The sequence below is a fragment of the Aethalodelphis obliquidens genome, unplaced genomic scaffold, assembly GCF_003676395.1.
Source record: "Aethalodelphis obliquidens isolate GAN/ISIS:26980383/991018 unplaced genomic scaffold, ASM367639v1 scaffold78, whole genome shotgun sequence".
Taxonomy (NCBI): Eukaryota; Metazoa; Chordata; class Mammalia; order Artiodactyla; family Delphinidae; genus Aethalodelphis; species Aethalodelphis obliquidens.
This window is the reverse complement of record NW_020838022.1, coordinates 6,781,282-6,797,415: the sequence shown is the minus strand read 5'-3', so window position 1 is coordinate 6,797,415 and position 16,134 is coordinate 6,781,282. Positions and strand designations below refer to the sequence as shown.

Genomic DNA, 16,134 nt, shown 5'->3' with positions numbered 1-16,134 from the left:
TGGTCTCCCTGGGCAGGTTGCCCTCCTTGTTCTCCCTCAGCTGGCCAGGCTGGCTGGCTGCCTAATTGTCCCAAGAGACAGGAAGGCACCCTTTACATCTCTCCGGTTTGGGTCCGTTTTTACTGCTTCTCTGGAGTTAACATCAAGGACTTTAAAAACATCTCGGTAAATGCAGATGTGGAGGCTAGATAGGATTGTGGTCACCTTGGCCCTCATTTTTCTTGCTGCTCACAGAGTAGGAAAATTCAGTGCTGTTTTTGGACTTGACCCAATACCTTTTCTGTCCAGAAAGCCAATAACTCACTCTCGGAGTGACTTGTTTGGCTCTGCTTGCTATATCACGTATCATATATTATAGATGATATATCACAGTCATTGGCAAAGCTAACTAATGCCCAAACTCCACTCCCAGATCCCAGCACCGACTGCCAGAGGTAACCAGACATTCACATTAATGAGACGTGGTGGGCTGTTAAACCAATCTGCATTATTTGAGGTGAAAGGGTGGAAGCAAACAGACTTCCAAGTTTCTTGGATTAGTATCAGTATAATTTCTTTTGGACTGTAAGTACTGAGAAAGATTGTATTTTCTACATTACTAGGAATTTGTTTTTCAAATCAAGTGAATATTATGTACAGAACATTGTGCTCAATCTTAAACGGGCTACAAGGATTTTAGTAAGGGATACATGCCATATGCTTTGGAAAAATTATAAACAATCCAAGGTAGTATATGCTAGGTCAGAAGGAATGGTATAGAGCAAGGCTGTAAGGACAGAAGCACAGGGGACTTTGTCCTTAGTTGATGTATAACAGCTTAAACTCATTTCTAAGCATTGCCCTTGGGCCTTTTCATTCAGGACAATGACAGACTCTGGGAGAGGTGGGGTGGAACACCACTGACCACCTAGAGTTAAATGAAACCTCTCATTAACCCATTGCCAACCTGCACCAAGAGTGCCCTGTTCAGTTGCTTGCTTCCTGTGGCTAAATTTGGCCTATCCGGAGGCCCGAGGAACGTCTGCCCAGTGGTTTATACGGCAGCTTGCATTCTGATGGGGAAAGGAAGATATATGCTTAAGGATGTGGAGATGGTGGTGACCTGACCTCCCCGGGAAACGCCCTCCTATATTTCGAGTTGCCTGGTCACTCAGCTTAATGATTTTAAAAGAAGACATTATTTTGTTCAGTGGCCTGTAGTGAAGTTTGCACTCTGCCAGGGAAGAGAAAATAAATGTCTGTGGGAGTGAGGAAATAGTAGGGACCTCCTTGGGAAACTCTCTGCTGGTCAGTCAGCTTATTAATTTTTAAGAGACGTTAAGGGGTCATAAAGAGAACCCTGGCCTGGAAGTCAGGAAGTGTGCTGTGCAGTGGGCCCATCGGCAGCGGGAGGGAGAACGTCAGCCACCGGGAGCCCACAAGGAGCATTTATAATGATGAGGATGACACAAATGTCACATTTTATACCGCTTTACAGTTTTTAAAGCACTTTTGCATCTACTACCACAAAATCCTAGAATCTTACGAGTGGGAAAGGACTTTAGGAATTACCCAGCATGGCCCCCCAACCCAGGCAAGACTCTCACCTCCACTATCCCTCTCGTTTGATATTCCAAGAAGCCCTTTGCAGAAGCCAGCTTAGCAAGTAGCATCATCTTCATTTTATAGGAAGACCAACTAAGGAGTTAGTTTCAGGCCAAGATGATGCAGTCAATCATGACAAAACTGGCCTTAAACACGCTAGTCCGGGGTTCTTTCCATGCTATCACATATCTCTTTTATATTTAAGAGGATAGGTTCTACTCACCCTTCTGGCCCTTACTAAGTAATTTAGCACCTAACCATTCTCAAATTGCTTTAGAAGCTTCAGATCTGATACGTCAGTTAGAGTACAAGATCTTTTCAGGCCAGACCTCATACTGCCTTGAATCTCCATCCTCTCCCCACGTCACCACCAGTGTTACGGGTTCTTGGAAGATACTTAACAAATGCCTGAATGAACGAATTGAAATTCTAAAATTTCTGAGTTACTCCTTATACCTTAGAGGCGTGCCAGGTTCTACTTTCCATGATTTTGTCCTCATCTTTGGAAACTTCATTTGCTTGGAGCTACTGGGGTTACTTGGGCAGGCTGAAATACTCTGGTATCAGGGGTTATATGCGGGAATGTCTTGATATCTTACAGCAGATCCCCTTTCTCGAAGGATAAAACAACCGGCAAGTTAATGACCTAGGTCTGATATTGGCAAGTTGAGGATTCTATATGTATTTTATTTCTCTTTAAAGTCTTGGCTGGAATTCTATAGAATGGAGAAGTCACGTTGCCCCTTTCTGGCCATTGGAATGTATTAAATGAGACACACTGTGCTCATTTTAAATCTTAGGGTTAGAGGAAGAGTTCTGACCAGGGTTATTCGTCATTGGCTTTTGACATAAACTAGCCTTTCCCAAGAAGGTTAAGGTGCAATGAAAAGAAGAATCAAAGACTTACATGGAAATAGCCACAGGATTGACTAGTTAGCCAAAGTGCACACTTTTTTCTGAAGTTAAAAATTTATGCTTGGTGATTTCCATTTAAAAATCAAGGTTTTAAACTGCTGTCTATACTGGTCTATGCCTGGACTTAAAAAAAACTTTTTGGTTCATAGTTCTTTTGATGCTGTTAACATACAGAAGAACGCTAGCTTCCAAAATAGGATATATGTTGCAATAAGCATCTCCTGCTCCTGCCCCCCAAGGACATCTGGAAAGGGTGTTAAATAGCCATGGATTTGCACAGTGCTATAATTTTTATAGATATAAAGAAGCCTCCCTCCGCCTTCACCCCTACACCAGCGATGGGTGAGCTACCCCCAAACTCTTTCACAAGGACAACAAGCAACGGAATCTGGCAGATCACCCTAACCAAATACCACCCAGGCAGAAGGAGCCCAACCTGTCTAGTGAAATTCTTTCAAATATATTTTATACTATCAACGCTTAAACTCACCAGGAAAAAAAAAAAAAACAATGAAATTTACCAGGAAACGTTTCAGGTAGAGTAATAGAGCTGCTGAGATACACTTAAACATAACTTCCTAAACTTAAAGCGCATAATAATCTTTTCCAGATCCTTTTAGCTAGTTTCTTATTCCGAAATGAACCTTGTATGGAATTGCACACACTTGGCCCAGTACAAATTTCACCATATTGAGCCCCTTAGACTTGGCCCACCACTAATTCATACTGTCAACTACAGCTTGGTTCTCACCACTGCCCAATTGTTCCTTATATACCTTATACCGTGAATATTCCAGTCTTTATCTTCAGGTTCCCAAGTCCTATTTATTCCAACACCCCCATTCTTAGTAGATGAGCTTGACAAAGTTTGCTGAAAAAAATCGAAGCTATGGAGATGTGAGAATATCTCTCACGTCAGATGGTTTTTTTTTCTGAGTACTCTCTAAGTTATCCCCTCTGTCTCTGCTGTAGAATTCACCCTTTCATACTTTTCTACTCCCACACTTATCCTCTCCCTCCAGACTTGCACTGTCCTGTATGGTAGCCACTAGCCACATATGGCTATTTAAATGTAAATGAATTAGAATCAAATAAAATTAAACATTCAGTTCCACAATCACACTAGCCGCATTTCAAGCGCTCAATAGCCACACGGGATTACCTGAAGGGACAGTGCAGATACGGAACATTTCCATCATTGTGGAAAATCCTACTGGATAGCAGTGCTCAGTAGGGTCCTCTGATTTCTTACCTATCCCGTGGGCTATTCAATCTCATCATCAACAACAGTAACAACTACCCTACAAGTGACCGTCATACCCTTGTTGCTACCAGTATCTAAATGCTGCCAAACTTTTAGAATAGATACTTGCCTTCATGCTTGCATTCCTTTCTTGGTCCTCTGCAATCTGACTTCTGTACCTGCTAAGAAGCCACCAAAGACATTTGGGGCATCCTCCACCATTTTTTCCTAGTCATCACCCTCTAAAATTTCTCCTCTCTAACCTGTTTCTCACACCTCTTGTCCCTGGCACAACCCATTGCTGAAGAAATGTTGCGTAGATGAGACAACGAGCTTCCCTCCTTGATCATTCGCTCCCCCCTGTCCTGAAAGTCCAGTCCTCTGCTTTTCTTCTGCCAGCCCTTCTCTGATGAACTCATCTTCCCTTATTTGCCTTCCACTATCTGCTCTATGAAAACGGGTCTCAATCTCATGGCTCGAGATGCTAATTCCTCACCTACCTGCCTGGCATTACAGGAGAGTGCCAAGAATGAGTGTTGGTATTATCAATGAAGGCAGAGAAAGCTATCTCCTATCCCAATTAATTTCCATGTCCCTTGAAACCCTGTGGGCAAGTGAAGAGTCAGGGATGGAAGGGGGCAGAAACAAAGACTACAAAAGGAAGACATGGGAACGCTCTGGCCAAAAGAACTTTGTCTATATAATAATTTTGCCATAGTCTTTTCTTATAACCAGTGTCAAAACCTCAGGATAATATAGAAGTTCTTTTTCCTTTTGACTCCTTCCTCTTTCTTTTCTTTTTTTCTTTTGGAGGGAGGAGTGGGTTAGTAACCTCCACCTTGCCTTTTCATAGCAAACTCCACAACAGTTGTAGATCAAAATGGAAAACCAGTCACTTGCACCAAGGCACTAGCCTGCAGTAAGCCCACAGCAAATTACAGCCTGGTGTTTTGTGAAGGAAGTTGACAGGACAACACCTTCTTCCCTTCTCAAAATGAATGCATAAAAATACGCTCTAGCCTTTAACAGCATCCGATGTCTATAACTAACATGAAGAGAACATCAGAACTTTTTTTTCCCTTTGGCTTTTTTTTTTCTTTCAGCAGACACATTGCTCTGCTGATTAGAAAGCTAAGAAAGTGGATAGGTAGAAATATATAGCTTATTCAGCCAAAGGAAAGTTAAAGTAATGCAGACAACACATTGCATAGTGCCTGATTTGGTTACACTTAATTTAAAGACCACCAGGTCCTGACCAATGCTCTTTCCTCCCCAGCTTTATTGAAATATAGTTGACAAATAAAATTGTAATATATTTAAAGTGTACAACATGATGATTTGATATATGTATACGCAGGGAAATGATTACCACAATCAAGTTAAGGAACAATAAACATAATTCTTTTTTTTTTTTTTTTTTTTGCGGTACGCGGGCCTCTCACTGTTGTGGCCTCTCCCGTTGCGGAGCACAGGCTCCGGACGTGCAGGCTCAGGGCCATGGCTCACGGGCCCAGCCGCTCCGCGGCATGTGGGATCTTCCCGGACCGGAGCATGAACCCGTGTCCCCTGCATCAGCAGGCGGACTCTCAACCACTGCACCACCAGGGAAGCCCTGCAATTCCTTTTTTTGTGTGAGAATGCTTACCATCTACTCTCTTGGCAAATTTTAAGTCCACAACACAGTATCATTAACTATAGTCACCATGCGGTACATTAGATCCTCAGAACTTACTCATCTTTTAACTGGAAGTTTGTCCCCTTTGACCAACATCTCGCCATTTCCTCCACCCTCAGCCCCTCACAACCACCATTCTCTGTTTCTATGAGTTTGACTTTTTTTTTAGATTCCACATATAAGGGATGCCATACAATGATTCTCTGTCTCCTGACCAGTGCTCTTGAAATGTAAATTCACTATCCAAAACCCACAAGTGAATCCAAAACACTGGGAAACAGGAGAAATTTACGCTGGACAGATGTGGGCAGTCCCCAAACTCAGTGATCTTTGACAGCTACAAGGTCAAGGCAGTTTTTCAAAGTGATTTGTACAAAGTTTGCTTGTAAAAGAAAAAACATTTTTTAAGAGGGCATTCAGTTATATCCGAGGTAATCAAAGTAGCAAAAATAATCTCCAAAGTCAGCATTTACTAGGCAATTTGGGTTAAAATGTTATAAAAGGCAGACTGTTTGGGCTAGTACATCTGCCTCTCTTGCACTTGAAGAAAATTTGTAGATGAAGAAACTGCCTTAAAAAAAAAAAAAAGAAAGAAAAGCCTCCTTTCCCACAGCCTTCTGCCAAACAGATTCTGTTGCTAGGTAAACAGAAGCTACCAACAATTTATGTACCAATATATATAGCAAATTATAGCTGAGAGGAAGCTTGCTAGCTTATGAAACAGATGGTGATTTGTTGTGGCTCGGGAGAGAACAGGGTTTTGCCATGATGAGCCCCTGCTAGTCTCTCTGACAATTTCCTAGCCTAATAAACACTCTGACTTTGTATGTTATAAAGTTGGATGAGAGTGGAATCATGTAGAAAAGAAAGGAAAAGTTGGAAGGAATGGCAAAGACAATGCTCTTTGAGAGAAGGAATTATGGGTTTTAAACTTTGTGTTTAAATATGAGATATCAGTAGAAAGTAAACCAACACAGCTTGTAATATAACCCCCAGACTTGCCATCTGGGTTGAAGTCAAATTGAATAAGCCCAAGAACATCAACTCCGCTTCTCTAGCACTATGAAAAATTTCAGAAAGTCTGGTCAAGCAATCAGAAGCAAGAACAAGAGGGTGTAATCTTCTGTGAACATCTGTAACTAGAGAATATACCACGCTTATTAAGATTGTGTCAAAAGAAATTTCATCGAGTTAAGGCCCTTGCAGCTCACATTTCTCATCCAAACTAAACTAGTGTTTGTTCAATAAGCAACTGGTTCACAACTGGACTTAAACTGTCTCCCCACATCCTGGAACAAACTGTTGAACCACACTCAGATCCACACTGACATCTGCAGGTAATCAAAACAGGACTTCTATGAATTGATTTCTAGACGCAGATTCTCAAACCATTCACCACAGTAGTGTGCGAACCCATAAAACCTAAATACCCTGGATGACTATTTCTTTAAAAAATACTCTCTATCTTTAAGTGCTTTCATAGACTAAAATATTGTATATAGAGTATGAACTCCATTATCTAGAAAAAACCCCACAAACATATAGTTATTTCCACCTGGTGTAATTATGGTGATTTTAATTTTCACTTTAAACTTTGCCTTCAATTTTCCATTACTTTTCAGATATTCTCCAATGAGTGTATAGTCCTTTTACAATTAGTTATTGAAAGGCTGCTACCTCGATTTTATTTTTTTAATTGTCAATATCAGCATTTTAATGAGTTATTAAAAATAAAATCATGCATAATATCCTCAACAGGCAAAGGTTACAATTATATGTAACATAAATATATAAAGGAAGCTGTAAGATGAAGGCATTTTTTTTAAAGATACGGATAAATAGTCAAGACAATAAATTGTTTTTTAAATATGCGTTTGAAAGAAAATCTAGGGAAAATAAGGTACAAAAAGCGATGGTCTCATTTAAAAAAGGATTTTCATATGTCCTAGCTAATAAGCACTAAATATGTTATATATATGAGTGAAGAGGAAGATTTTTAAAGGATAAGTAAAGTTAATGAGGTAAAGAAAAACACAAAGGATACATTATGGCAATTGAAAAATAGTGTACTAAGGAAAAACATGCCAAACGAGTTGAATCAGGAGGACACACTATAAAAAACAAAGCAACAAACACCCAAACAAAAAATCATTTGAAAATAGTTTACACACATTCTTCCAAAATTGATGCATGTTAGTGTTTGTACTAACATGACAATGTCTATGGGATTTTTAATGTTCATGTTTATTCTTCTCCTAAAATATGGTTCCTATTGCAGAAATTAATATTAATCTAAATTTTCTTCTTCCCATACGTCAGTGAATGAAGAAAAATAACAATTGTCACACAATCGTCAAAAAATATTCTGTTACCAAAAAAATTCTCTAACCAAAGGAATAAATGATAGATATGGCATATCTCCAGTACAACTTTGTTGATAATTCATTTTCCACACACCTCTGGATACTACTGTATCTTTTTTTTTAATTAATTTATTTATTTTTGCTGTGTTGGGTCTTTGTTTCTGTGCAAGGGCTTTGTCTAGTTGTGGCAAGCAGGGACCACTCTTCATCGCGGTGTGCGGGCCTCTCACTATTGTGGCCTCTTTTGTTGCATAGCACAGGCTCCAGACACGCAGGCTCAGTAGTTGTGGTTCACGGGCCTAGTTGCTCCATGGCATGTGGGATCCTCCCAGACCAGGGCTCGAACCCATGCCCCCTGCATTAGCAGGCAGATTCTCAACCACTGCGCCACCAGGGAAGCCCCTACTATTTCTTTTAATAGCCTCTCTAGTGCGACCGCTACCTCAATTTTAACCTCAAACCCCTAGTTGTCCCAGGTCAATTTGTATTCACATTCATCAAAGCCTTTAAAAAAAATCCTGCAAAATGTTTTTCTGTGGTAAACTGCTACTAAGCAGCATGCTTATTTATATAGGCCATCAAAACTCCTAAAGACACACAAAGATAAGGAGAAAGCAGATTTGTAGAGTCTAACATACGTGATTTTTCTATAGTGCCTTTCAACTGAGTGAAATTTCAAAGTAACGTTTATTGGATCAATCTATAATTACTGTATTAGAGAAAACAGGATCTATTACCAAGAGGCTCCTTTTACAATGACTATCTGGGGGAAAGCCTGTTTTTCTGGGCTTGTGAAATCAAGTGACTCATTAAATTTCTGAGGTAAAAAATCAACATTTGAAGAAAGCCTTATTCTACATGTTAAAAATTAAGTGTAATAGAAAAATACACCTAGGGTTTCTGGTGGTAGGGAGAAAAAAGACAACTGCTTAAGGGTTTATTAACAAATTCAATCGATAGGCACTCATAAACCTGCAGGCCCTCAGCTTACAAGTGTGCTACATTTCAAACGTTTATTGGTATATTTATTTTTTGGTGCCTGCAAAGCGTTTTCTTGAGGAAACAAAGTCATGGTAGTTAGAGTCCCAAGTTAATTCACAAAAGTAAAGCTAAAGTACTGAAGGTTTGCAACGAAATTCTAAGAAGTAGTTTTAGTAATAAGGTCAAACAAATGCTGGAATGATTTCAACAATAAATTATTTTTCAGTTTTCCTGTTTTGGTACATGAGAGAATAATTATAGAAAGATAAGAAAGGCGGACCTTTTCAAGCACTTTAGATATTAACATTTAAGTTCCCTTTAAAACTTGCAACTTTTTAAAATTTATGCTTATTGGCCATACTTGAAGTTTTACTTTAGTTAACAAATGGACACAAGATGGAAATTAGGGAGAAAAATTAGGAGAGGGATTTTGATATGGAAACTGGGCAAGAACTGAAGCAGAAGGGGGGAGAGGGAACTAAAGAAAACATAGGGGTTGCCTCCACTTCATTCATTCATTCATTCGTTTGACTGTTAAGTGGCAGGCCCCATTGGTAAGTATAAGGACCGAGTAGTTCATCATTCATTCAACCATTCGCCCTCCTCCCCAAGTGACCCAGATAGTCAAGTTGACTGCATATTTTGAAAAAACATATTTGCATCTTTCATACTGTGTGTGAAGTTGAGTAGCTTTTCATATATTTAAGGCTCATTTCTTCTGTGAACTGTGTTTTCATATTTTTGCCCATTTTCCTCTTGTGAGTTTTAGCCTACCCCCCGCTCTGAAATTTGAGTTCTTTATATATGTATTTGGGATATTAGCCATTTAGATAAGTATTTCTCCCAGTTTTGTTGTGTTTCTTTCGACTGTGCTTATGTGGTGTTTTTGTCTGTCTGTTTGTTTTTGTTGGGGGTCTTTTGCCACGCAACAGGTTTCTATTTTTATGTAGCCTTTACTTTTATGTAGTTGAAATTATCCATCTTTTTCATTGTATCTGGATTTGGAGTCATACTTCGAAAGGCTTTCCCTATACCCAGGTTATAAAGGATTTCATCCATGTTTTCTTATATTACTTACATGGTTTCATTTTTTAACATTTAGATCCACTTGGAGTTTATTCCAGTGTACAGTGTGAGGTATGGAACCAAATTATCTATTTTTACAGCAATCCATTATCCCAACAGCATTTATTAAAAAGTCCAGGGCTTCCCTGGTGGCGCAGGGGTTGAGACTCCGCCTGCCGATGCAGGGGACACGGGTTCGTGCCCCGGTCCAGGAAGATCCTACATGCCGCGGAGCGGCTGGTCCCATGAGCCATGGCCGCTGAGCCTGTGCATCCAGAGCCTGTGCTCCGCAACGGGAGAGGCCGCTACAGTGAGAGGCCCGCGTACCGCAAAAAAAAAAAAAAAAAAAAAAGTCCATTTTTGCCCCAGTGATCTGGGTATACCACCTTTACTATATGTTAAATTTTACACTTGGTCTATGTCTGGACTTTCCGCTTTGCTCCAATGATCTGTCTGTTCACGCACCAGTATAATATAATAAAGGTAACAGGTTATAACACGTTGGTATGCAAAAAGGGGGGCAGCTTTCTTTACAGAAGAATGCTACCTAATAAATGTGGAAGGAATGACAGAATTAGTAAAATATTTTGCAGCCACCATCTTAAAAACTGACCCAGGGAGGCATCACTAATGGATGCTAAAACTATTGGGTGAAAGTTGTTGGGGAACAGGACATTTACATGGTCACATTTAATACTTTTAAAATACTAATTTAATATTAACTACAAAGGGGGAAAAGTACCTTTACAGTGGAGAAATCTGGAGAACACTACCTTGACTAAGTGACTGAACTTGGCATCACCAGTGGAACAACTGATATCATGTACCTCCTGATATGATGCAATGGGAATCACCTATGTGGTATTCTTGCCAAAAAGATTTAACTAATCTAATGTTTAATTGAATCTAATCATGAGGAAACAATTCAACAAATCCGAACAACAGGACCTCATACAAGACAATTGGCCCAGACTCTTCAAAATGAGTATTTCATGAAAGATGAAAGAAAGTGAGGGGACTATTCTACATTAAAGAAAACTAAAGAAACATGAAAACTAAATGAATTTGCATGACCTTTGAGCCTAAATTTTGAATCCTCAATTGAAAAAAATTGATAAAATAATATTATTTAATTCACAGTCCATATTCAGATTTCCCAAATTGTCCCAATAATCTCTTTTAGATCAGGACCACCCAGCTCAACCACAGACTCATGAGAAAAAATGAACTGTTTAGTTTTAAGTCACTAAGGTTTCAGGGGGAAGGAGAGGGAGATTACACAGTAATAGCTTATATAAATATGCTACCATCTGTGTGAAATTTGGGAAAAAAGAATATATTAATGAATTTGTTTACATATATGCAAACTTTCTCTGTAAGGATACACAGGAACATAAAACCACAATTGCTGTGGGGAAGAGGAGCTATGGTGGCTGGGGGATGAAGACAGGAGGGAGACACTTCATTTTCTGCCCTATTGTACCTGTAGAATTTTAAACACATGAATGTATTTCCAATGAATGAATGAGTGAATGAATGAAATCTGTTTCTTTTACTCATGTCTTTCCAGGACCCTTGAATCATCTCTAGTGGTAATGGGAACTCTCATACCCTACTGATGAGAGTATAAATTGGTACAATCTTGGTGGGGTGGAGGTGTGGCTTTAAGAAATGCCTATAACGTAAGGTCAGACACTATAAAACTCTTCAAGGAAAACATAGGCAGAACGCTCTATGACATAAATCACAGCAAGATCCTTTCTGACCCACCTCCTAGAGAAATGGAAATAAAAACAAAAATAAACAAATGGGGCCTAATGAAACTTAAAAGCTTTTGCACAGCAAAGGAAACCGTAAACAAGACGAAAAGACAACCCTCAGAATGGGAGAAAATATTTGCAAATGAAGCAACTGACAAAGGATTAATCTCCAAAACATACAAGCAACTCATGCAGCTCAATATCAAAAAAACAAACAACCCAATCCAAAAATGGGCAGAAGACCTAAATAGACATTTCTCCAAAGAAGATATACAGATGGCCAAGAGGCATATGAAAGGATGCTCAACATCACTAATCATCAGAGAAATGCAAATCAAAACTACAATGAGGTATCACCTCACACCAGTCAGAATGGCCATCATCAAAAAAATCTAGAAATAATAAATGCTGGAGAGGGTGTGGAGGAAAGGGAACCCTCTTGCACTGTTGGTGGGAATGTAAATTGATACAGCCACTATGGAGAACAGTATGGAGGTTCCTTAAAAGTTAAAAATAGAACTACCATAGGACCCAGCAATCCCACTACTGGGCATATACCCTGAGAAAACCATAATTCAAAAAGAGTCATGTACCACAATGTTCATTGCAACTCTATTTACAATAGCCAGGACATGGAAGCAACCTAAGTGTCCATCGACAGAAGAATGGATAAAGAAGATACAATGGAATATTACTCAGCCATAAAAAGAAACGAAATTAAGTTATTTGTAGTGAGGTGGATGCACCTAGAGTCTGTCATACAGAGTGAAGTAAGTCAGAAAGAGAAACAGAAATACCATATGCTAACACACATATATATGGAATCTAAAAAAATAAAATGGTTCTGAAGAACCCAGGGGCAGGACAGGAATAAAGACACAGATGTAGAGAATGGACTTGAGGACGCGGGGAGTGGGAAGGGTAAGCTGGGATGAAGTGAGAGAGTGGCATGGACATATCTACACTACCAAATGTAAAATAGATAGCTAGTGGGAAGCAGCCGCATAGCACAGGGAGAGCAGTTCGGTGCTTTGTGACCACATAGAGGGGTCGGATAGGGAGGGTGGGAGGGAGACGCAAGAAGGAGGGGATATGGGGACATATGTATACGTATAGCTGATTTACTTTGTTATAAAGCAGAAACTAACACACCATTGTAAAGCAATTATACTCCAATAAAGATGTTAAACAAAAGAAATGCCGATAAAATATGCAAATACATATGCAATACATAGACTATCTCCAGAAGAACCCACCAGAAGCTGATAACACTGGTTGCTTCTGAGGAAGGACCTTATGGGACTGGGAATCCAGGGTAGAAGGAAGACTGACTTTTCCCTCTATGCCCTTTTTATTCTTTGAATTTTTATGCTGAACTTGTATTACCTTTTCAAAAGGAGCATAATAAAATAAAATGCACATACCCTTTGACTCAACTATTTATCACTTCTAAGATTCTCTCCTGCAGAAATACTTACAGAAACAAAGATCTTACTTGTGTATACTAATAAAGTATAAGGAACCTAAATGACCATCAGTTAAGGATTAGTTAAATAAATTATGGAATGTTCATACATGGGAATACTATACAATTGCTAAAAATGAACCCATAAATCATCACCCAGGCTGACATAGAATATTCCAGAAATCCGGAAGCATTCCCTAATGCCTGCATCCAGCCTTTCCCACCCTGTAAGTTACTACAAACTGAATAAACCCATGTAACCATCACCCAGGTCACACAGAACACTCCAGAACACTTGAGGCGCCCCCAATGCCCACTTCTAGCCGTTCGCCCCCTGTGAATGACCACAAGCTGAATAAACCCATGTAACCATCATCCAGATCACACAGAACATTCCACAGACCATCCAGTTTGTAATAATTCATCAAGCTGTACACTTCTTTGTATGTATGTTATACTTCAATAAAAAGTGTGAAAATAGGCATGTGTGTCTGTTATAAATATGTTCACATATATAGAGAAAAAGGTAATTAGGCATACAAATCAAACTATGGATGAAAAGGCTACGGGGGGAGGCATTTATTTACTTTGCATACTTCTATAAGGTTTAAACTTTATAATGAATTTTTCCCTTCACAATTTATAATTTTAAAATGAAGAAAAATAATGATGAAAAACACTTTTTAAAAAGAAAATAATTTTAAACACTGCTATGAACTGTTAGTTTTGTCTTAGAGGAGGAAATATACAACATCAGGGTTTTAAATCCTAAAATTCGTGACCACTACCTACAACAGCCAGTCCCCCGTCCTCCCAATCCAACCCCATAGGTCCTGGAGGGAGATAAATGTCTGAAGAATAGATTCAGACAAAGAAACACTTGACTAGCTCGGTCTTTCACCTCAGACTTCAGTGTAGTCACCGAAGGGATTAGACTAAAACTTCCTTTTGCCCAAACCAGGCAGGCCTCAGTGACCCAGACAACAAGCTTCTTTCTCTGAGGGCTACATTCTGACCTTAGCTTTGGAGCTCTCACCACTACTTTAGTCTGAAGAGATGGTTAAGGAAACAAACTGAAGAAAAACCACACCTAGGGAGGGCAAGAAACCATTTAGGGTGACTGACTAGTCCCAGTTTGCCCAGGATTTTCCTTGTGTTAGCACTGAAAGTCCCCAGAAAACCCTTCAGTTCCAAGCAAACCAGGACCTAGGAAATCAGGCCTCAAGTGCTTTTTAGGCCTCTTCTCCCTGAGCCCCAACCAAGTTCCCCTTTGATCTGCAAGGTGAGGGGGAGTGTCTTCTCCTCAGAAGCTAAAGGAGAGATGCCAGACTTCTCTTACCACACTTTATAGGAGAAGAGCTAGCAGAATCAGAATCCCAGAAAGAGGGTCCAAAGAGGCACCCCAAAGAGCATTTCACACAGATTCAACAGCTTTTAACCTCTTCATACCAACAATTCCACACATCATTTTGACCCAATCCAATCCACTCCTGGATCAAAGTTCTGATTTATATTTTACTTTGAAGATTTTGGCTATACCTAGCTAGCTATTACTCAGACTCCTGTTTACTGAAGATGTTTCTTTTAGTGAACTCACTTTTTCTTTGAAACATTTATCTTTAAAATACATCTTTAAAAATATTATTTTCTAAGTTTATTTTAACAGAACACTTCCCATCACTTTCATAAATGGAAAATTGGTATCACATGCCACAAACAGAAGGTACATATTAGGTACATATGAATAACTATTACCTAGACGGAGTACTCCTTGATGAAGATTCCTCATGCAAGTTTCCCTCAGGAATGCCTGGAACGCAAGAAGCTTGGTGCTCCTCCTAGAGGTCAGAGTGCGTGGTTAACACTGCTCTGGGAGTTTCTTCCAGCAACTTCTATAGGTTAACCCTCCCCCGTGACTTTCTTTCAGCTCCCTCTACAGGTTGGAGTGATTATCTTTCAGCTCCCTCTGTGGGTTAGAGTGGGGGGAGGAGGGTTATTGTTCAACAAAATTTTATTGAGTGACTACTATGTTGTAGATACAGCACTGAGGATACAGGGGAGAACATGGGAACAATTTCATATCGTAATTGAGCACGGATAGGGAAAGAAGGGAAAGATGAAGTTAGAAGATTTGGGCACAGACTGTACTGTCTCTATTTCCTAAACCCCTGTTTATTCAAGCCATTGCAATCTGACTTTTGTTCCTTCCACCTCACCAAAAGTACGCTCATGAAAGTCTCTAGGGGACTTCCTAATGATCGGATCCAATGGGAAGTTTTGCATCCTCATCTTAAGTGACCCTGGACACGACTCCCTCCTTAGCTTTGCTGACAGCGTTAGCTGGTTTCTCCAAGGTTTTCTCCTATCCCTCTTGCCACCCCAGCTCTCCTTCAACCTGCCTCTTATATGTTGATGCTTGTCAGGATTTTGTCCTTAACCCTCTTCTCCATAAATCTCCCTTCTTACGTCTACACCCATAGCTCCCACTTACATAAGCTAAAGACTCCCAAATCCTGAAAGACCAGAGGTGCCTCTATTTCTCTCTCCAACCCCATTTCTCATGTTAGCAAATTACTTGTATGACTGTGAGAGTGCCTTGGTCTCTTCTTCCTGTATCCGATTTCCCTCTCACTTCTCCCTCCACCTGAGGTTTGTTCTTCGATTCAGCTTCAGCTTCCCAGTGTTCTGGGAAGGACTCCAGAAGCACAGCCTGGGTGCTCTCCCTTTGTGCTCCCCAAAACACTAGAATTGGTGCTTCTAATGGTCAGCGTACCTCTGTTTATTTCACTAGGCTGGTCACCTTGAAGGTACTGACTGCATCTGCATTTACAGTTCCCAGCACAGGGCTCAATAAATACTTTTAAATTGATGAATATAAGAAATCCATGAGCTGTGAACAGGTAAACATGGAGGAAGAGAAGCTTGGGGATGGCTGGGGTGCGTCTGAGAAAGGGATATTTAAAACTTGAGTATTTAGAATACTATTCCCTTTCCCTTCCTCCTATGGAGGCAGCCAGGGCTGGAGGGGCCGAGGGGGCATTGATGTGTCAGGGTCAGAAATTGGTTACATACAGGAGAAATGA

The 16,134-nt window shown here is 40.0% G+C and overlaps 1 protein-coding gene across 7 annotated transcripts in view; it reads right to left on the bottom strand.

The window, feature by feature from the left end:
- The window catches only part of PABIR2 (PABIR family member 2), an 80,624-nt gene that overhangs the window by 38,598 nt on the left and 25,892 nt on the right, over positions 1–16,134 (bottom strand). For 5 of the 7 annotated variants that reach the window (XM_027092512.1, XM_027092510.1, XM_027092511.1 and 2 more), the window contains exon 10: positions 14,807–14,889. The exons of 1 other annotated variant lie outside the window; for it this stretch is intronic. In XM_027092512.1, coding sequence (XP_026948313.1) covers positions 14,807–14,889 — 83 coding nt within the window. Of the gene's footprint in view, positions 1–14,806; positions 14,890–14,994; positions 15,018–16,134 lie in introns of those variants that run through there. One more of the 7 variants, XM_027092524.1, reaches the window with a different exon arrangement.